The sequence below is a fragment of the Harpia harpyja genome, chromosome 16, assembly GCF_026419915.1.
Source record: "Harpia harpyja isolate bHarHar1 chromosome 16, bHarHar1 primary haplotype, whole genome shotgun sequence".
NCBI lineage: Eukaryota > Metazoa > Chordata > Aves > Accipitriformes > Accipitridae > Harpia > Harpia harpyja.
The window spans coordinates 3,007,983-3,027,955 of NC_068955.1; the positions used below are offsets into that span (position 1 = coordinate 3,007,983).

The 19,973-nt window shown below is 50.1% G+C and overlaps 4 protein-coding genes across 5 annotated transcripts; 2 read left to right on the forward strand and 2 right to left on the reverse strand.

Annotated features, from left to right (window-relative positions):
- Positions 1-142: 142 nt before the first annotated feature.
- On the reverse strand, positions 143-1,035 carry FAM229A (family with sequence similarity 229 member A). The gene is made up of 3 exons (XM_052811717.1): positions 1,029-1,035; positions 697-880; positions 143-275 (listed from the first exon to the last, which is right to left on the reverse strand). Exons 1-3 carry the CDS (start codon positions 1,033-1,035, stop codon positions 173-175), a joined length of 294 nt encoding a protein of 97 aa, XP_052667677.1. The 3' UTR covers positions 143-172.
- On the forward strand, positions 1,011-2,609 carry TSSK3 (testis specific serine kinase 3). Its single transcript, XM_052811411.1, has 2 exons — positions 1,011-1,315; positions 1,698-2,609. The coding sequence occupies exons 1-2, from the start codon at positions 1,171-1,173 to the stop codon at positions 2,357-2,359; spliced, it is 807 nt and encodes a 268-aa protein (XP_052667371.1). The 5' UTR covers positions 1,011-1,170; the 3' UTR covers positions 2,360-2,609.
- Positions 2,610-2,736: 127 nt separating this feature from the next.
- BSDC1 (BSD domain containing 1) lies at positions 2,737-10,773 on the reverse strand. 2 transcript variants are annotated; one of them, XM_052811409.1, is made up of 11 exons: positions 10,679-10,773; positions 10,400-10,460; positions 9,554-9,682; positions 8,754-8,924; positions 8,585-8,639; positions 8,063-8,178; positions 7,619-7,687; positions 7,331-7,412; positions 6,601-7,140; positions 5,407-5,510; positions 2,737-4,817 (listed from the first exon to the last, which is right to left on the reverse strand). In XM_052811409.1, the coding sequence occupies exons 1-11, from the start codon at positions 10,687-10,689 to the stop codon at positions 4,785-4,787; spliced, it is 1,371 nt and encodes a 456-aa protein (XP_052667369.1). In that variant the 5' UTR covers positions 10,690-10,773; the 3' UTR covers positions 2,737-4,784. The 2 variants fall into 2 exon arrangements, with proteins under 2 accessions (XP_052667369.1, XP_052667370.1); XM_052811410.1 differs by having other exon boundaries at positions 9,566-9,682; positions 10,679-10,741.
- A 46-nt stretch (positions 10,774-10,819) lies between these two features.
- Positions 10,820-19,134, forward strand: ZBTB8B (zinc finger and BTB domain containing 8B). Its single transcript, XM_052811436.1, is given in 4 exon segments — positions 10,820-12,061; positions 14,753-14,931; positions 15,244-15,283; positions 15,286-19,134. Coding segments are annotated over 4 exon segments (1,440 nt in total). The 5' UTR covers positions 10,820-11,115; the 3' UTR covers positions 15,561-19,134.
- The last annotated feature ends 839 nt before the right edge of the window (positions 19,135-19,973 follow it).

The following is a 19,973-nucleotide window of genomic DNA, read 5'->3' on the forward strand; positions in this document are numbered from 1 at the left end:
TCGCGTCCCCTCTCAGCCCACGACCCTCCACGGCCGACGCACCGCGCGGGTTTCGAACACAGAAATGCTCCAAGATGTCTTTTTATTATAAAGTCCGTCACCAATCTCTGTCCTCGGCAGCTCCGCAGCTCCGGGGCTGGCTGCGGCCGGCGCGGCGCTGGCGCGGGGGGCGTTAGGTGGTGCGAGGCCTGCCGCTCCCTCCCATGGCGATGAAGACGTCAATGGGGACGTTGGGCAGCGTCAGGCAGTGGCTGCCGGGGCATCGCCGCAGCTGCCTGTGGGGACAGAGCAGCGGCGTGAGCCCAGCGGCACGGCACGACACGGCACGGCACAGCATGGCATGACATGGCACGGCACGGCCTGACATGGGCCAGCATGGCATGGCATAGCACAACCTGGCACAGCATGGCATGGTGTTGTCCAATGTGGCATGGCATGGCGTTTTCCAATGTGGCACGGCACATCACGTCACAGGACGCTGCCTGCCCCGATAAAGCCCGCTGGCAGCAGCAGGCAGGCAAGCAGGGAGCCAGCCTGTCCTGTCGCAGGACAAGGAGGGGTTCGAGCCATCAGACGATGCTTTTGGGAGCAAAACAAGCCATGTTTGCCAGAGCAGGGACCTGTGTGATCGGGACATGGCGTGGCTGCGTCAGGGCCAGACGCTGCACCCCACAGGGTCTCCTGGCCCCCCCTTACCTTCCCACAGACCGCTCAGCGCCTACCGGCTCCTGCGTTTCGGGAGGCACAGCTGAGCTGGGACAGTCGCCTGCCTCTATGGGGAACCTCCGAGCCTGCGGTGTCTGCTGGGAGTTCATGTCCGGGCCCTGGACTCGTCTGACCGGAGAGGAGTGGGTAGATGAGCTGGGAGAACACGAGACCCCTGGCAATGACGAAAGCACAGGGGGGAACGTGGGGGGACCCCAGCCAGCCCCGTAACCTCTGCAGTGCCCACCCCAAGAGCCCCCGCTCACGGACAAGGCGTTCCAGCCTGTCCCCCAACCTCGCTGCACATCCGCCACCCAACCAACACGGCATCGGCTGCATCACAATAGCAACTCCAGGTTTTAAAAGGTCCCTCTGTGCCCCCCCGGGGTGCTGCAGGTGCTGAGATGCTGTTGAGTCGCTGAGGGATGAACTGAGGGAGCGAAGGGTCCCAGCCCATGCAAGGACATGGAAGGGTTTTTGCTTGCCAATGGCTACCAGCTCGGCAGGACCATTGGGGAGGGGATGTACTCCAAAGTGAAGGAGGCTTTCTCCCAAAAGCACCAGAAGAAAGTGGCAATTAAAATAATTAATAAGAACGAAGGCCCAGAAGGTAAGAGGTGACCCCGAAAGGGCTCCAGGCTGAGGCACTGTCCCTCCTCGGAGGCTTTTAATTCCCAACAGAAAACTAGTTTCCCACACTTGCCACCTGAGAGCAGATGGGGCCGGGGGGGGGGCAGTGCTGGGGAGTCCAGCAGAATTGCTCAGGGCCATGGCCTGAGGAACAGGACCTATTTAGGCGGCTGCCCCTCCGACCACAAGGACAGCAAAGCACTGGTGGAGCCCAGCACCCCCCCCTCGACAAAGCATCCCTCGGGGAATGGGGCCAGACGCCCCAGAACAACCTTCCCTCCCTCTGCCGAGTCCCAGAGGGGTGCCTGGAGCCAGCACCTCCGGGACTTCCCCATGAGCAAACCTGCCTCCTCTCTCGGCAGAGTTTATTCACAGATTCCTGCCCCGGGAGCTCCAGATCATCACGGGTTTGAACCACAAGAACATCATCCGCGTGCACGAGATGCTGGAATCCACAGAGGGGAAGATCTGCCTCGTGATGGAGCTGGCGGAGGACGGGGACATCTTTGACTACGTGCTCCGCGAAGGTCCCTTGCCCGAGCCCCGTGCCAGGACTCTCTTCTGCCAGCTGGTAGAGGCCATCCAGTACTGCCACAACTGCGGGGTGGCCCATCGCGACCTCAAGTGCGAGAACGCCCTGCTGCAGGGCCACACCTTGAAGCTGACGGATTTTGGCTTCGCCAAGCTGCTCCCCAGGGACGGCAGGGAGCTGAGCTGGACCTTCTGCGGCAGCACAGCCTACGCGGCCCCCGAGGTGCTGCAAGGTGTGCCCCACGACAGCCGCAAAGGCGATGTCTGGAGCATGGGTGTCATCCTCTACGTCCTGCTCTGCGCCCGCCTGCCCTTCGACGACACCGACATCCCCAACATGCTGCACCAGCAGCAGAAAGGCGTCTCCGTGCCCAGACACCTAGAGATCTCCAAGGAGTGCCAGAACCTCCTGAAAACGCTCCTAGAACCAGATATGACGCTGAGACCCTCCATCGAGGGGGTCAGCAGACACCCGTGGCTGACTAACGCCTGAGAAGGACTCGCCCGGCTCTCCCCAAATGGAACAGATTGTTTCTAAAATGACGATAAATTTGGAGGTCAGTGTTTCCCATCTATCTAGCCTCGCGGGTGGTGTGCCAGGCCTCCGGCTGACAGAGGCAAGGTCTGGTTCATGCTAAGGCATTTTTATCGGCTCACTCAAAGCCCTCGGCCCTCAGCAGCAGGGAACAGGGCAGACACGTCCACTGAGCAGCCTGGGGCGGTGTGAATCCACCTTCCCGAGTTAAGCAAACCTTCCCCGAGGCAGGTGGGAGGAAAGGGAAAGTTAAAGCAGCTGACATACAGACCCTCTTGTGGCAGCCATCCCCTTCCCCGCAGGCAAAGGAAATGAGAACACCCGACACAAGCAAAGACTCTGTAGAATTCCTTTAATTGCTGTTAACTGCAAGTCTGTAAAAGGTTTGGAGAAAGTCATCTTTACAAAACTACCAGCTGTTAGAATTGTTCCTGGTTTTCACCCCAGCTAGAAAAGGCTCAGGGAGATGCAGAATAGTTCAGAACAGAGAATATTGCACAGACAACCAAACGGTTAATTTGACTAAAGAGAGGAAAAAAAAAAAAAAGTGACACAGATGAGAGCACTGCACCCTCCGAGCTCTGCTGCAGGCCCAGGGATCCAGCTGCAACTCATACCATCAAACCCCGGGGGAACACAGCCCCAAGGCCCCCATCCTGACACCCCCACTGGTGTCATCTACCCACAACAGGTTTTCCTGCTATAGCTAAATTTGAGCCCAGGACAGGGTGAGGCTGCAGCACATTTCAGAGGCTCTGCCAGGCCCACCGTACACCAAGCAGGGTGAGAGTTGTAGCTCAGTCCCCGGCCCTTGTGTGTTTTGCAGGACAGACATGCTCTCGTGTAAGCGCCTGAAGTCACCGCTGCCACCAATGCACCTGTGTGGGCAGCTGCATTCGAGAATCTCCCCAAAGGGGGAGGAAAAAAAAAAACCCAACCACCAAAACCCCAACTCCTCCAAGTGCACCTAGGTTAATGCTATCCAAAACCAGAAAGAAACCCACAGCTCCAATGAAGCAGCCCTGGAAGGGTCAGAAGGACAAAGGTAGCATGTATAAAACCACCACCCGAAAGGCCAGAGACAGCGGTGAGGGCTCTGTCCCTTTAGGGTAACTGTATATTAACAACATCCACTGAGGAGCATCTCATGACATTAGAAGGGAACTGTCCCAAAAAGAGAGGCCGTGGGTCCAAAGGAAGCATTGCAAGCAGTCACAGGGGGCTTAAGCGAAGGAACCCAAGTGAGCACAGCGAGGCTTGTGACCCTGGTGGCCATGGAGCCTGGCACGGGTGGGACATGAGGGGACTCAGATGAGTGGACAGATGCAGCCTCAGCCAGCAGGTACCACCCGTACTTGGATGCTTCTGCCTCCCCCCGGGCTGGGAGAGGGAAGGGACAAGCCTCAGTGCCAAGGCAGAGGTTAAAGTGGTCAGTGGGCCAGACTGGGGCTTTGCGAGGGCTGAACTGGGCAACACAACGGAGGGGTTCTGCTCTCAGGGTGACGCAAATCACTGCCTGCCCTGAAGGGCTCAAGTAAGAGCAAGCCACAAGTACTTTGCTTGGAGAATTTAACTAGAAGTACACAAAACCCAGCAGAGGAAGGCAGTGCAGCTGCAAAGGGAGCAGCAGCAGGCCGTGGCTCTTAGAGGAGCTACTGCTCTTGCAGCAGGAAACAGGAGTTTCCATTAGAAAAAGCTTCCAAGACAAAAAGCCAGGCAGAAGCTCAGGGTTTGGCAGGGAGTTTGGCTCCTTCCAGCAGGGCCCAGCTTTGGGTCAAAGCCACAAGTCAACTGCCTTTCTTTGCAGCAATGAGTGGCACAGCAGAAAGGGCTTCTACTGCAGCATCTCCAGCCACCAGCCACTCCCTGCATGGGGGCTTTCTCCAGGGATGGCCTGGCCCACAGGGCAGAGCAGCGAGCGAGCAGGCACAGCTTGCATCCAAGAGCCTTTGAACTGCTGTACTGTAGATTACACGAGCACACACAAGCAATCAATCAGCCAGCTGGCAGTCTGGCGGCATCAAGCAATCCTGCCAGGTGTCCGAGTGCCCAGCTCGCCCCGGGGACCCCTCACTGCATCACATCTGTCTCTACCCAACGCTTTCGGAGCAGCCGGTTTTGGCTTGGCCAGCCTCTAGGACCTACTGAGAAGATGGGCTCCCTAGCAGCTAAGTGTACGAGTGAACTCTTGCTTCCTCCTCCTCCTCCAGGTCTGAAGGGGTCACTTGAGTTGCCCACAGGATTTAGCAGGAATTAAACTCCTCCAGCCTGGAACTGCTGCAATCCCCAGCACAGTTACACACAAAGGAACAGCCGGTCCGTGATTTAATTCACATTCGATGGTGGAAATGAGCCTGTGATACACACACTGGAAGCAGTTGCTTTATTCCCAGTCTTCCCACTCTTCATCTTCCAGCTGCAAACAAGAGTAACATCCCTCAGTTTGTTTCTGTAACTCAACAGCCATCTGTCAACAGATCCTCCTGCCCAGGGCACCCAAGTCAGCACAAAGCCTGACATATCCTCACGCTCCCACACCCTCACAACAGGGATTTGCTTGCTCTGTTCGCCTTGGGGAACTTGCACACTCATCCCTCTTTAAGCATGTCCAGACAGCTACTCTCTGCTCCAGCTAACACCCATGACTCCCGTGGTGAGATCCCAAGCTAAGCCTGTGTCCTCAAAGAGCAAGTAACGCCTTTGAGAAGCCTCCTGTGAGCTACTCTCGGCAGGCAGCTGCCTGCTGCAGCGCTGCCCTTCCAGGCCAGCAGCAGCCACGTCTCGCTGCAATGTGCTGCACAGCCTTGGCTCCAGCACAGGGACTGGAAGCGGAGCTCAAGCGGAGGGATTTGCCCTCTTGCTCTGAGGTACTGCAGGCTCTCTTCACCTCCCAGGGGAAGCACTCAGCAACGGCAGAACTCACGCAGCATCACCCCAAGGAGTTGCTGATGGTTTCTGGGAGCAACCTTCTTGCCTATTTGAGTGAGCCCCTCCCCCCGACTCACCTCCCCAGACACTTCCACCTTCGAGAGTGCCAGCTGCACCTCCTCTTCAGTCATGTCCAGATCAAAGTCCTTTTCCCAGTCCTCACTGATATCAGTGCTGGAGCCTGTAACCACAAACATCACGACTGAGCTGTCAGAGCTGCACATGCTCTCCAGACACTCTGGCCGAAGCACACAGCTGCCCAAGAAGGCCCACAAAGCCCTGGCATTCATGAGGCTCAGATCTACTGCAGTCTGCCTGAGGAGAAAAAGCCTCCCCCATTCCCAACAGCAGGCTGTCAGCTCGCTAACAGAGATGGGATGGACTGAACTGCACTTCCCTTGCAGCAAGGGCTGGTTCAAAACAAGTGGGAGAGGTGAACGCTGAAACATGTTTTCCTCTGGCCTGGGAGAATTAGGACGTGTCACATTTCAGTCACGCAGAAAACACAACAGATAAGGAATGACAGGAGTGACTTAGATATGGGGACTGTCATAGTCCCCAACAGAAAGAACAACCGCCTGAGGCAGGGGAGCAGTAGGGACACTCCGAGGGGCGACATGCAGGGGGAAGGAAACACCACGCTGCCTACACAGACCACAGCCTTGCCCCGGCTCCCAGCAGGCCAGGGACCAAAGGCCTACTCTGCTCAGCCAGCAGACTTTTGATTTCTTGTCCAACTTCATTCTGCTCACAGACCCAGTTCATGATACTTGGCCACCTTGCTGGATCTTGGGTTGCCTACAGTGGCTTTATAATCCTACAACCACCATAACCATTATTCTGGGAGACCTGCAGCAGGCTCTGCTGAAGGCAGTATCCCCTGCAACGAGAGATTTGTAAATAGTGTCAGCCAGAGCTGCAATGTGTCCCTAGTCAGGGTCCTGGAAGAGTCTCACCCTCCATTCTCCTGAGGAAGCACAGGAACAGGGCTCAGGAGAGGGCTCAGGCTAGAGCCAGCTGTGGCACCAGCCCAGCCGCCTGCTGAGAGCAGATTGTCACCATCTGATGTGACCCACTTGACCCCACCCAAAAGCATAAGGATTTGCTTCCACTTTAATTTTGGCCACTAGACAGTCTTTGGATCTAACCTTCCTGGGTGATTTTGGCAAAACCCCCTTTCTCCTCCTTCACCACAACAAAATCAGGCCCTTTCCCCAAAAGCTGCCACCACCAGCAGGTTTCCAGGCCCTGTGCTGGCCCCACATACGCACCTTTCTTGCCGTTGTTGGACGGAGTGGATTTCCCACTATCCGAGTTCAGCTCAAAAACTCGTAGATCTGTTGGTCCTTCGTCTTTCACAGTCTCTGTCCTGCCCTGGGCTTTGCTCTCCACCTCTTTGAGCTCCGTAACAGCCAGTTGCTCTGAAGATGCTGCTGACTCCCGCGTAGGTGCAGAAGGATGACCAGGTTCTGGGGGCTTTGGCAGAGAGCTCTGCTCTTCTGAGGTGGCCTCGAGCAGCCTCTGGGAGAGGTCTCCGGTCCCAGCTGGTTGCGCTCCAGTCTGTAGCTGCGCAGCAGGCACAGAGGCAGGGTTTGCAATCTGAGTCACAAGGGAGATGCTCTCACTGCTCTCAGAGGGGCTCCCCTCTGCTGGGGCCGGCTCTGGAGGGAGGACGGCCCAGCTTTCCTCTGAGGGTCCCTTGTGAGCAGTGGGGTGGCTTCCCTCCAGGGCTGCAGGGGCAGATTCTTTCTCTGCTGCTTCTGGAAATTTCACGTTTGCACAAGGCAGGGGTGACATCCCCAAGAACTCCTCTGTAGGAAGGCAGAAGAGAAGCGAGAGATGTTTCAGCAAGCGCAGCAGCAGCTGACAGTGCAGCAGGATTGGCTGTAGCTGGGCTGGGAGCTGAATTTCTGGGAGCAAGGAGGAGCCACCACCCTCTCTAACTGAGACCTGCCGAGGTCTGCATGAGCCCTCCCACAGATCCCCAACCATCTGACCCACCTTCATCCTCTTCCCAGCCTGGCTCCTCTTGGTGAATGCTCTGCTCCGCTCGCTGCTTCAGAGCCTCCCTCCGGGCTTCGTCCTGCAGGGAATTCAACGTCAACAGCGACTCAGGTCCCCAGTCCTTTCTTCCCCCAGGCATTTCAGCGTCAGTGACAAGGACACAGACAAGGCAGCCCAGATCCCTGTTTCTCCAGCAGAAGTATCTTCTGCCTCTCTGGGCCACATTAGAGAGCTCGTTGGCTGGAGCGCCCACCCACTGGGGGAGACATCCACCTCCTGACCTACCTGCTCCAGGCGATGCACTTTATAGAAGTAGCGCTGCCAGAATTCAGAATGGGAAACAGCCACAGGGACCTGGGAGCAACATGGGAAACACTATGAGTCACTTCAGAAGGAGGGCTGCAGTTGCTGCCTTGCTCCTCTCTCCTCCCGAGCCTTGCAGCTACCCTTGTAACCTGTGCAAGGCAGCTGCATTTTCAGGTGCACAGACTTGGGACCAAGCCTCAGACGCTCCGACACGCATTGGATAGCTACAGAGGAACTTCTATTCCAGGCCCGTGACAAACAAGCAGGGAAGAATACAATATGCTGCCTAATATCCCTGTGCCAGTTTACCATGCAACTGCAGTCCTTTCTACCACCAGCTCCAGGGCCCAAGCAGCTCAGGGCTTCCCTGCACCACACCCCAAGTCAGAAGCTGCCCACTACAGGAGCCGGGCAGGGCCTTACCATTTTGGTGTAGAGAGCCCGGATGGAAGGGCTGGTTGCCAGCAGCTCTGCAATCTCCCCTTTCTTCTCCTCTAGGTTAAACTGAGAGAGCCAGGCCTCAAGGAGTTCAGCAGGGCCTGTACAGGACAAGCACAGAGATAACAGTCCTTGGCACAAACAAGGCAGGAACAGTTTTGGGAAGTTTCATTGGAAAGATGCTATAGACCAGACCAGCTGGGGTGAGCCAGGGGCAAAGAAGGAGGCAGACATGGGTCTCTGAGCCCACCCGATATTGCAGGTCCTCCGCCAGCACAAGGCCACACGGCACCAGCAGCAGTGGTTTAAACTGGCCCAGCAAACTCCCAGTCTAAGCTAGTCCCCAATGCAACAGCAAGATCTGCTCTCCATAAACCGTGACCCCACCCACAGTCAAGCCAGCAGGCCCACTGGCGAAAGGCTCTGGGCAATTCAGGATGGCCTGCAGACCCCACACAAGGGCCAGCTTGGCTCGGCAGCAGCGCTGAGCCCCCTCCCGCCCCATACCATCAGGTTCGTTGCAGTAGGTGGCTGGGTCTGACTGGAGGCTGTAGAGGCGAGCCTGGAGGAGAAGACACACAGGGCAGAGCCATCAGTGGTGGGGCAGCAGCAAAGCCCCAGGACAGGGTTCGGGACTCTGCATCCCAGAGAGAAGCTCCGGGAACGGGGCACTCACCTTGGCGCTGTCATAGGGCTCTGTGGTACCTGTGGGTGTTGCCATCAGTGTTATGACATCGCAGTCAATGGTCTTATCTGGTGAGGGAGCGAATGTGTCCGAGATGACACCCAGGAAGTCAGAGAGCCCTTTCCTCACCCTTTCAGTTGCACCTGAGGAACCTTCCGTCCTCTTTAAAAGAAAAAGCAGCACAGTATAAGTAACAGTGCCTGCAGCAGGAGGGCAAGCCTCAGTCTTTTCTGGATAGGTTCATTTAACCAAGCAGAATGTCTCTTCATACCAAAAAGTGCTAATGAGGCAATTGTGTGGCCACGGCTGGGCTAGGAGAAGGGTGTGGTGGCAGGCACTAGCCTCAGGTGGCAGTGGGGCAGGCAGGCCTTGTAATAGGTTTGTGGGGAACTGAGCCTAGGCTTTGTAGGGAAGGCCACAGCCGTGTTCTGGGACTGGCTGGTTTGGGGGTTGGACTGTCACAGCGGCAGTTGTGCAGGGCTAAGGCTGACAACTTGCACGGAGATCTGATGTAATACTATGGTGACACTGCCAGCATCCCACCTACACGGCACACAGGGAGAGGGAAAGCACAGGGAACCTTTCTCTACTCATTTCCGGATGTTCCTCACCACTACAGCAAGGAAATCCCACACAGTGCTCGGCACCAAACCTGCACTGGGGAGGATGCCTGAAACCTGAAGCTCATGGTTACACATTGGGGTTTGTTCAGAGGATCGTGTCCTCGGGTGCAGGTACATCCTATCCACCCTCCACTTTGCTTTCTGCAACAAGAATCCCAGCTCTCTTACTCCTATACTCACTGCCAGCTTGTCCTTGACCACGCTGGCCGTAGCAGCGATAGTGCAGGCTGTGTCATGCTGCACTACTTGAGTGAACTCAGCCAGGTCCCGTTTCATGAATTCCAAAGCTTCTGTGGACTGTAAGAAGACGACATATAGATTGTGCAACCTTTTTGCTCCCCAACGAAGCCACGGTCACTCTGGGAACACCTGGCACATTACGAAGATTAAAGCGCAAGAGCCAGCTGAACCCTTACCCCAACTTGTGCAATGGGTAAGACAGTGATAACCAGAATAACAACGGGCAACAGCTATGCCCAAAACACGTTACGGTGGGGGTTTTTTAAGCCAAGAAGGAAAAAAGAGAGGTTAGGAAAAGCCTTGTTCTGAGTTTTACATACAATTAACACAAGCAGTGCTGTTGCAGGCAGGAAATTACGCATCAGAAAGCGATGCTGCAAGCACATGCCTTCCCTGCTCAGGTGGCGATTTTCACATCAACAGAGCCCAACGCTGCTCCCCCGAGCCATAAGATCCCAGCGCAGCGGTCAGGTCCCCGGCTCCCAAAGTTATAACAAATACATCCGAACTCCCTCGACGCGTACCCATCGGTCCCCTTCCCGGGGTGACGGGCTGCGCTACAGCCGCACACCCTCGCAGGGCGTCAGGCGGTGGCTAAGGCCGGGCTCAGAAGGCATCGGAGCCGTTGCTGACAAAGCCGCTGTTGAGACTACGGCCCGGCCGGCGCCGCAGCCCGCGGGGAGCGCGGTGCGAGGCTCCCTCAGCCCGCCGGCGGCCCTTGGGCGGCGAGTCCCGGGGCCGGCCGGCCCGCAGACCCGGCCCGGTGGCTCCTACCTTCTCCTTGACGGCTTGGTAGCTCTGCTGCAGCCAGCTCCGCCACCACCCCGCGTCCTCCCTGCCAGGGGACACGCACGTCAGGCAACCCACGGCCCCGCCACGGCCCTGCCCCGCGTCCACCCCGCTCCCCGGCCCGGCCCGACCCGGTGCCCGGGCCCCTCGGCGCCGACCCCCGAGGCCTGCCCCTCTCTCCCACCGCCGCCACCCGGGGCCTGAACCCGGCCCGTTCCCCGACCCCCCGCCCCCGCAGCCCCGGCCTGGCGATACCCAACTCACCCCTCCGCCATCTTGGCGGGCTGACGTCACCAATATTTACCGACCCCTCACCCCGCAGGCCCCGCCGCCGTGGGCCGTGACTCCCCGCCGACGTCACTTCCTCCTCCTCCTCCTCCTCCCGGGAGGGCGGCGGGGCGGGCAGAGCGGCTCGGTTCCCCCGGGTTCCCGCCCGGTTTACCGGGGCTAAAGGAAAGACTCCTCGGCGGCAGCGACGGTGCCTGCCGGGTGGCGGGGAAAGAGCCACGGGGGTCCGCGCGGCGGTGGGGAGGTGGCGGCGGGGCCGCTCCCGTTCCCTCCGGCTCCCTCCGGTTCCCTCCCGTCCCCTCCGGTTCTCCAGAAGTTACCCGCGGCCCCCGGGGAGAGGCTGGCGGCGTGGTGGTCCCCGGGAGTCCCTCCTGCTTGACGGTGCCTTGTGGTTGATTCTGTCAGCGGGAGCAATGGAGATGCAGTCGTACTACACCAAGCTTTTGGGAGAGCTCAACGAGCAGCGCAAGAGGGACTTCTTCTGCGACTGCAGCATTATCGTGGAAGGGAGGATCTTCAAAGCGCACAAAAACATTTTGTTCGCCAACAGCGGTTATTTCCGAGCCCTGCTGATTCACTACATCCAAGACAGCGGACGCCACAGCACCGCCTCGCTGGACATTGTCACCTCGGAGGCCTTCTCCATCATCCTAGATTTCCTTTATTCCGGGAAGCTAGATCTCTGTGGGGAAAATGTTATTGAGGTGATGTCTGCGGCTAGCTATTTGCAGATGACCGATGTGGTCAACTTCTGCAAAACGTATATAAGGTCATCGTTAGATATTTGCAGGAAAATAGAGAGAGAAGCTGCTTTCTATCAGGCTGATAGCGGGAGCGCTAGTTCTGCGAGAGAGGGCACCTCGTACAGCTCAAAGAGCCAGTGCTCTGCCCCTGTCTCTTCCCTGCAGGAAAAGGAAAGGATTTCGGATTGCCAGAGAGATCCTCCCTGTGGTGAATGCAGCAGCTGCCATCCCCTGGAGCTCGTCGTCAGAGACCCCCTCAGCAGCGACTCCCCGGACGACGTTAATTCTTCGCTGCCCAAGGGGGTGGAACCCAAAGTGGAGTTTGACTCGGATGAAGTGGAGGTAGAAGTGGGTGAACGGCTGCCGCAGTACCCGACTCCGTTGTCCCTCGAGCAGATGGAAGAGGGGCTGCACGGCGGGCAGGCGATGGACCTGGCCTGCAATAACTATCATATGAAACAATTCCTAGAGGCCCTGTTGCGCAACAGCTCAGCTCAGAGAAAGGATGATGTGGTTCATCACTTTGTCCGGGGCTTTGAGGGTAGGCCAGAGGACGCAGGGGTAGCCATGAGTTCCATGATGGACATTCACAGCGACTGGTATGGTGAGGACACAGGTGAGAGGACTCCGGGGGGGCGTAGTCTGTATAATCGAGGAGGAAACTGCTTAGTGGTGCGACTTCCTTTGTCACTTTCATTCTTGTCCAGGAATATATTGCTGAATATTATGCCGTAGCAAAATAAACTATTGTTCTGGAGTTCAAAAGAAAGCTGTACTCTTTTATTCAGTGCAGCGTTTGGGAGGTAAGTATTTCTGACAGCTTTTACAGTCTCTTTGAAACGGATGCTGGAGCTTGGTGTTGGTGACACTGCTTTAATAAACAATCTCATTTGGGACCTTGTTGAACGGCAGGTGAATTTTTAAAAATAATCTTCCTCTCACAATGTTAGTGTTAGAAAGAGCAATCAGAAAGATTAAGTTGAGCTGCCACAAGAGGGATCTGCTGTAGAACCTGGCAGAGCAGAAGTAGCTTATTCCACCGCAGCTCCTGCCAGCGCATCAGTTGCTGGATAATAGTCTGTTTGCTGTTACTTTGAACTTCAAAAGGGCAGAAATCAGTTTTATTCAATACTGAGCGATACCTAGAAATTCTTTAAAATCACTGAAAGCTTTAAACTCTGTGGTATTGCATAAAGACGAGACTTAACTTTTACCTCTAGAGGCAGACTCGCTTTTCAGCTGCTGGTCACCTGAGGTTCCGCTCCTTTCCCAAGCCCAGGCCTGTTGGGATGTCTCACGCTGGCAGGAATATCTCCTGGCAGCGGTGTCAGGGACCTGGAGAAGAAGAAGGTCGTGTCCATATGCATTTCTCCTGAAGTGGACAATAAGGATTTGGGCATTTTATCTGCTTACAGCAATGCTGGCGCACAACTTGCCTCGTCCAAACTGCCTTACGAAGATGGGAGGCAGCTCTGACAAACGTTGCAAGTGCCGTCGCTGTTCAGGATGTGACAAATGCAATAATGGTGTGGGCCACAGAGAGGAAATCTTTCACTGAATATTCTACTCTAGATAGCAAGCTTACATTTGTGTCATTTTCAGCTCAAGCGTGCATGTGTGATCTTAAAGCCAATAAAACCAATATATTCTCTCACAGGTTCAAAATAAGGAATCTGATAAAATCACAAATCCAGTCTTACAGTCACCAGAAGACGAAAGTTAGCAGAACAGAGTGCTGTCACCACCAGATCATGCCTATGGTTTTTGACATGTAGCAAGGCAAGAGCATCTAACACACAAACTTTGATTACTTTTTTTTCTCTCTTAAAATCTTCACACTGTTAATGAATCATTAAAAGGGAAATGCTTCTAGAATTTGATAGAGAATGTCAGGTCTTATGACAACGTCTTAGAAATGTTAACGGTAGATGTGCTTTAAATAGGAGTGGGGAAAAAAACCCAAACCTGACATTCAGTTATGTTTCTCTGCTAAAACTGAACATCATAAGCATTTAGTAGAATGGAGGTATCTCTTCACCGTTTTTAGTGGTCCTGCTGTCTTAGCATTTTCACAAGACACTAGGAACGAGAACTACAAAGTCCTGATAAAAGAATGGTTCTCTTGTGCATTCAGGCTGACAGTTAAGATAAATGCCACTTACTTTCAAGTGTCCGCGTCTGTTCCAGTCACCCTGGTCCCCGTCACAGCTGATGGAGGGTAAACAGGCACCTCTGGAGAGCCTGGAAGCAAGGCAGGTCTAAGAACTGCTTTTCTTTTTTTAACCAGAGCTCTAAACGTCCAGCAGGGATTAGCAATACCTTGTGAAGGTCCAAAATTGGGTGAGATGAATTTCACTTGATAGCCACACGTTAATACTAGACATTCTTTTTTTTTTTTGAGACTGGGTTGGACAAATCTTAGTACAAGGAGTGTTCTACAGCCCCACTTTGGTGTAACTGTTAAAGAGCTCAAGACTTGATATGCAAACAATTTCCTGAATCAGTACCTCAAACAGGGAAAACTAATCTTGTAGTATAACATCTCAACCTTTATGATGGAAAGGAAGCTCATATCTGAGCTGATACTGACAAACTTGGGAATACCCATGTTTATGTAAAATGTGATCTTCAAATTTAATTCTCTCTTTTTGCATCTGACTTCATAAATTAGATATTACTTGTGTGCATATCATTTGATTTTAGGAAAAGTAAAATGCCACCAGCAAATGTATTGGAGTCCTTCATCTTGTTATTACCAATAGAAAGGCTAAAGTGAATGGCAGTAGAAAACAAGCATTCATATTTTTAGATGAGTTCCCCACATCTAAATTTATGCACTTTGTAAAAGCACACGGGAAACATTGCACTACTTCTACCTGTAATTTGTGTTAAAGATTTTAGTTTCTAATGCTGTTTAATGCTAATGGTATCTTAAAAAAAAAGAAAGTAGGAGACTTTCTATGGCTGAGAGAGCACAGAAACCCCACTGCACTAAAAGCAAATTTTTGGCACTTAATTAAATGGCTTCTTAAAATAAAATTCATTTGTTTTTCTGTTGTGAGGCAACTCCCTTAAAGTATCAGCTATGTAAGTATAGGCAGGCAGATTTTCAAGGGACTTGATCGTCTGCAGCTGCATGATGCCTTCTGAAATTGCACAACCTACAGAAGTTCCAGGTAAGCCAAATACAAAGAGAGGTGAAAGTGCAATTATCCTGACTCAGATGTGCAGCAAGGAGGATAAGAAACCAACACAGCTAACGTTGGTGAACTGCCTAATCTAATGCATTGTGTTTTTCTTCCAAAAGGTGATGTGTTAGTTGTGCCAATCAAGCTTCACAAATGTCCGTTTTGTCCCTACACGGCTAAACAGAAAGGAATACTAAAACGGCACATTCGCTCTCACACAGGTGAGAGACCCTACCCCTGTGAGACGTGTGGGAAACGTTTCACTCGGCAGGAACACCTTCGGAGTCACGCTTTAAGTGTAAGTTTGAGAGATTATATTTATCAGGAAATATTTTCCCAATCGTGTTCCCAAAATACGTTGGACAAAATGATTGTTGCCAATGTGAGATGAACTTTTCTAATAATAAGTTTAAGCCACAGATATTTGGTTCGTTAGCACTTATGTAGCCCCAAATCTTTGTCGCTGGAAATGTGATGGGATCATCTGCCCTTTAGCTTAAGTGTAGATGTTTTTCTGTTCTAGGAATATATGCAAACCAGCACCCTAGAAAGAGCTAAAGTGAGAAGGCAGATTGCCTTTTTTACCATAGTGTTTTATTTTTAACTTCAGGTGCATCGATCAAACAAGCCAATTATCTGTAAAGGTTGCAGGAGACATTCACAAGTAGCCTGTCTCAAGGATTACGACGCTTTGGCTTGTGCGACAGCTGCACCTGCGTGACCACTACCCATGAGGACTCGATGCCCATTAACCTCAGCCTAATGGAACCTTCATCAGAAGGCCAAGAGAAGGGTGATGCTGATAACGATTGGCCCATATATGTGGAGTCTGGAGAGGAAAACGATCCAGCTGACGATGATGATGCCGATGGTGATGACAAGCAGGAAATCCACAGGAGCTTATCAGATCGAGAAACACTTATGTAGCAGTGAGAGGAGAGTGGGAGCATTTAAAGTGTTTCCCTGGCAGTGGTCAGTCTGCAACTGGAGACTGCATGTTTGCCCAATTAGTGAGACTGTGCTGTTTTTTTATATTCCATTTTTTAATAGAAGAGTGGGGAGAATTGGAATTTTTAATACTTTTCAGTGCTGTGCACCAGAAATCTGTGAAGAATCTTCTGTCTGGGGTTCACAGAGGTTGTACTTGAGCAATTTCCAGTGGTGTCTCTGCCTCCTAGTTTTGATTTTGCAGGTGGAACATCTCTGTTTCGTTTTGATAACAGGTTTCTTCAAATAATGCTGTCATGGTCCTTAATCCCTGATCTGAAAGGGGCACCATCTTCTCTCTGAAGATTACATTAAAAGAAATGTAGTTTTCATCCATTATCTTGGACTTTTCTAAACTAAGTTGTGATCCTTCTGTATTAGGACAGTATTATCTAAATTGTAAACCTTAAGTGTTTGCTTAGACTGGATTTGACCTGGAAACCAGGACAGACAAACCAGGATAACAAAAATATGCTCCTGATGAAAGCATAGACAGAATAAACATATTTCACATGTCCTTAATTGCAGGTATTTAGAGAACAAACTTCTCTTTCTGTATTGTTTTTATTGCATCTTTCTCTCTGAAGAGCTTGGACTACAGATCTTCAGATGTGTCTTTAATGTCATTTAGACATTAGTAGTCTTGGCTTAAGAAATATTAAGCATACATTATGGTGTCTAGTGTCCTGGTCTCTCAGTTTAGACTAAGCGAACTGCCCAATTTTCTTCAGTTTTTTACACTAGAAGTTAAAAGCTGTCAAGCAGGTTACTTGGCAATTCTGATTCTGGTAGATTAAATAGCCAGATTCACAGCTGATGTAGCCGAGGAGCAGTTAAATATAAATATCTGAGCTATGCATATAAACCAGCTCTGAATACCCTTTTTGAAGCAATTGGGTAGGAAATCTCAGAAATTTTTACTAGCCTCTTTGTATGCAAATCCTTTTCTTTTACTATATTTTCTTCTAGTCTTTGGTGATCCTTCTCATGGTTTGTGTTGTTGTGTGAACTTATCCAAGTACTGTTTTGTTGGGTTTTTTTTAAAAAAAAAAAACTTAAGAGTGGACCTCATGTTTCTTTGCTGGGATAGATAAAGGTTGGCTTTCAAAGGAGGTGAGATTTTTTTTGCCTTTCCAGTAGCAAGTTGATACAAGCTATCAAAAATCAAGCTGGGGAGCTTTAGAAGAAAATGCACCACCAACAGAAAGCCTGTTTGCCTATGGGTAACCTACTGTTTCCTAATGAAGAGACAAAACTGAAATATACTGTGAAACAAGACTGTTAATGCTTCTTTAGTATGTTGTTCGTAAGTGTTTCATGAAAAGGCAAATTGTATGAGTCTTTCTAGCTGGAGTAAGTGCTAGATCAGAAGCCTGTAGACAGACATGGCTGACAAAAAATGAGCAGTTCCTCCCATTTAACAAGGCAGTGCTTCTTAAGGTTTTTAGTGTAAAGGCTTTACATTTGGCAAACATTAGATGGAACCTAAAAAACAAAGAGCCCCCTGATTTAACCAGGGTTTGTTTGGGGTTTTTTTGCATACCTTGTGTTTTTATTTTACATACTGAAAAAGAACAATTCAGCTTCTCTATCTGCTTCATCCTACAGTGAAACAGTAGTCCTATAGTCGTGTCGCAATTTACTTGTTGAGAGGTGATCTGATATCACAAATGGAGTTAAAAGTTCATTGCCAGATCAGGTAGGATGAGGAAAGAAGAAACAAGCTTCTTTTTAAACAAGTCCCTTTACTGGTGATTCCTGAAAAGAGCAGAAGGTAAAGAGTCTTGTTTTGAAATAGTCTGGTCTAAATTCTTGATGAGTGCCACCTTCGCAAGAAGATACTGGCATCCCGTGCTACATTTATTTTCTGTAACTTAAGCTGCATAAGCTTTCAGTAGTCCCTATTGCAGGTCATCTGTAAATTTGAGTTTGTAATAGCTGAACTGTATCATAGTGACATATATCATCATAGAAAAATCTCACTGGGACAAGATCTTTAAAAAATTCAGGGCTCTATAGCCCCTATTTCAGTCATTGAAATTAAGACCATCAAAACTCATGTAGATGCCAGATTTGGAGCTGAGCTCCTTTGAAGATCCTGCTGTGGTTTTGGGTCCTTAGCACTTTTGAAAATCTGAGCAAAATGTCGGCTTGTAAATCATGCTGGCACATTTGAAAATGCCACCTCCAGCCTACCAGGGCTAGTCTTTTGGACTACTACTCTATTTTTGTTGAGTCCATCCAACATCAGAGGGTGGTTTTTTGGTATCTGCTTATCTGATAAAGGATGGACTTCTGCATGTGAGAACACCTGAAAAAGAGTCACAGATTATCTGTGTTTGTTGGGAGACGAACTCGCTAATGAAAGTGGGGTAAGAATGTAAACAGGGATCCAAAATGGTGTTTAGTGACCAGGCATCCCAATTTCTGGCCATTCTAGCGTGAAGATGCCACCTCATTGTAAATATTGGTAGAAGCCACTAGACGTGGAATATCAGCTGGGCATGGTTCTGGCTAGTGCACCACAATTAAACTGTCAGAAGATTTAGCTTCTCACACGGCTGAGCTGTGTTGAGGTGCGGGCTAGCTAACTCTGAAACTGTAAAGTAATTCAGAGTAGGGAAAATTAACCTCTTGCGAAAGTCTGTTAGTAAGAGCTGCAGGAATGACTGCAGAGACCTTCAGCAATTTTACTTCAACCTGCTTTCTTTGGTCTTAGAGATTGTTCTTGTGTGTCTTGTGCATAGAGAATGGAGCTGTGTTAAGGTTTGTGTAACACGGGGTAAGGGGTGCGGGTGGGGGGTACGCCGTTCACATTCCAGATTGAAAGTGACCACCAAAATCGATGTTTCCTGTTGATCTGTCATGTTGTGCTGCTTTGTTTTCAATGGAGTCCTTCAGCCTTTGTATTTAGAAGAGGATGTAGTTTATCCATATTCTTGTGACCAGATGTTCATGTAAATCTGTTTGCTGTGCTTTCCATTTAGTTTTTGGATGTTTTTCCTGAAATCTTCCATTGTAGATCCAGCCTCTACAAGCTTTGAGAAAATGATGCAGCTGTTTTAAAATATTCATATGGTGCTTAATGAAGAATCAAAAATAATGTTTTTAGGAAAGTTATTTCTAATATCTCTTTCTCAAAGTTTTTTAAAGGCCACGCAGACTACATACCTTAAAGTCTTAGCTCTATGTAATTGACTTTGTTTAGGAGTATATGTTTTAACGTACTTTTGCACATAATTGCACTGTATTTCACTAAAGGAATACATGCTGCACTGGTATTTGTAGCGCATTTAATTTCTTGGTGCAAGACCTTGTAAATCTTCCAAATGTGGTCATTTAATTTACTGATGTTTTGTAAGGCAGTTTCATAACTGAAGTCCTTTAGTCTAGTTTAAATGACAAATTCTTATAAACCGAACCTTATTTGTAGAAGTGACTTAACTATATTTGTGGATCTTGGAGCATTCTGGAGCTTTTTGATTGTCTAGAAAATAAAACTCTCTGAGAGGGTTGCTTTGATTTTTTACCGTTCAAAAGGTGACTAAGTAAACCTGAGAGTGTCTAGATTAAGGCTCACATTTCAATTTCTGGGAATTAAAAATGAATATATCCATTTCTGGTGGCAGACAGTTTGCAAGCAAGAATCAGATTCTTGGTAGGAAAGGACTAAAAGGATGCTGTCAACTTAAAACCCAGCCAACCTGGTGGGGTTTTTTTTAGAAAATCTTTTATGTTATTAACACTGACTTTGTTTCCTTACCAGTTTTTGTAGTTTTATAATCATCTTAACTTTTGAAACTCTTTTTAAAGCTTTTCATTTTTTCGTGCTGGGTGAGAGAAATCCATGCAGCTGGGAAGCAGTCACTGATCCTAGCTAGAAGAAAATGCTGTCAAATGCCTATAATAAAATGCATGCGGATGAGGGGGAATAGACTCCCAAATATTCTTTCTAGATAATTTTGAATTATGTTGGGTATTTCACAAACAGACTTTTTAAAACCTGCTTTTACAGACTATGATATTTAAAACCTCTATTTACCTGTTGTTTTAGAATATCCTGAATCAATGAAGAATGTAATAACCCTTTCTTTCTTTTCACTGTTTTCAGTTGAACAGTGAAATCTGTTCGTTTTTATTTTATTGGGATCTTTAGGTTTATACATTTTTGTTTCAGAAGTATCTGGGAATTATTCATATTTCAAAACTTCTTTTTTTTCCTTTTTAAATTATTAAAACATTTTCATTAGTATTAAAGATTTTTGGATCCAACTTAAGTTGACAGTGCCCTTTAACGTGCACATAAAAATTGCATTTCTTCTCTTAAAGACCACTGTTAACATGTCAACCAAA

Excerpts from the sequence above, each read along its gene's own strand:
- FAM229A (XM_052811717.1), bottom strand. Across the intron at positions 276-696 it reads GCTGAGCGGTCTGTGGGAAG|GCAGCTGCGGCGATGCCCCG; the intron begins GTAAGGGGGGGC and ends CTGTCCCCACAG.
- TSSK3 (XM_052811411.1), top strand. The coding sequence starts at position 1,171 with ATGGAAGGGTTTTTGCTTGCCAATGGCTACCAGCTCGGCAGGACCATT. Across the intron at positions 1,316-1,697 it reads TAAGAACGAAGGCCCAGAAG|AGTTTATTCACAGATTCCTG; the intron begins GTAAGAGGTGAC and ends CTCTCTCGGCAG.
- BSDC1 (XM_052811409.1), bottom strand. Across the intron at positions 8,925-9,553 it reads AGCTGGCAGTGAGTATAGGA|AGGACGGAAGGTTCCTCAGG; the intron begins GTAAGAGAGCTG and ends TTTCTTTTAAAG. Across the intron at positions 5,511-6,600 it reads GTCCAACAACGGCAAGAAAG|GCTCCAGCACTGATATCAGT; the intron begins GTGCGTATGTGG and ends TTGTGGTTACAG.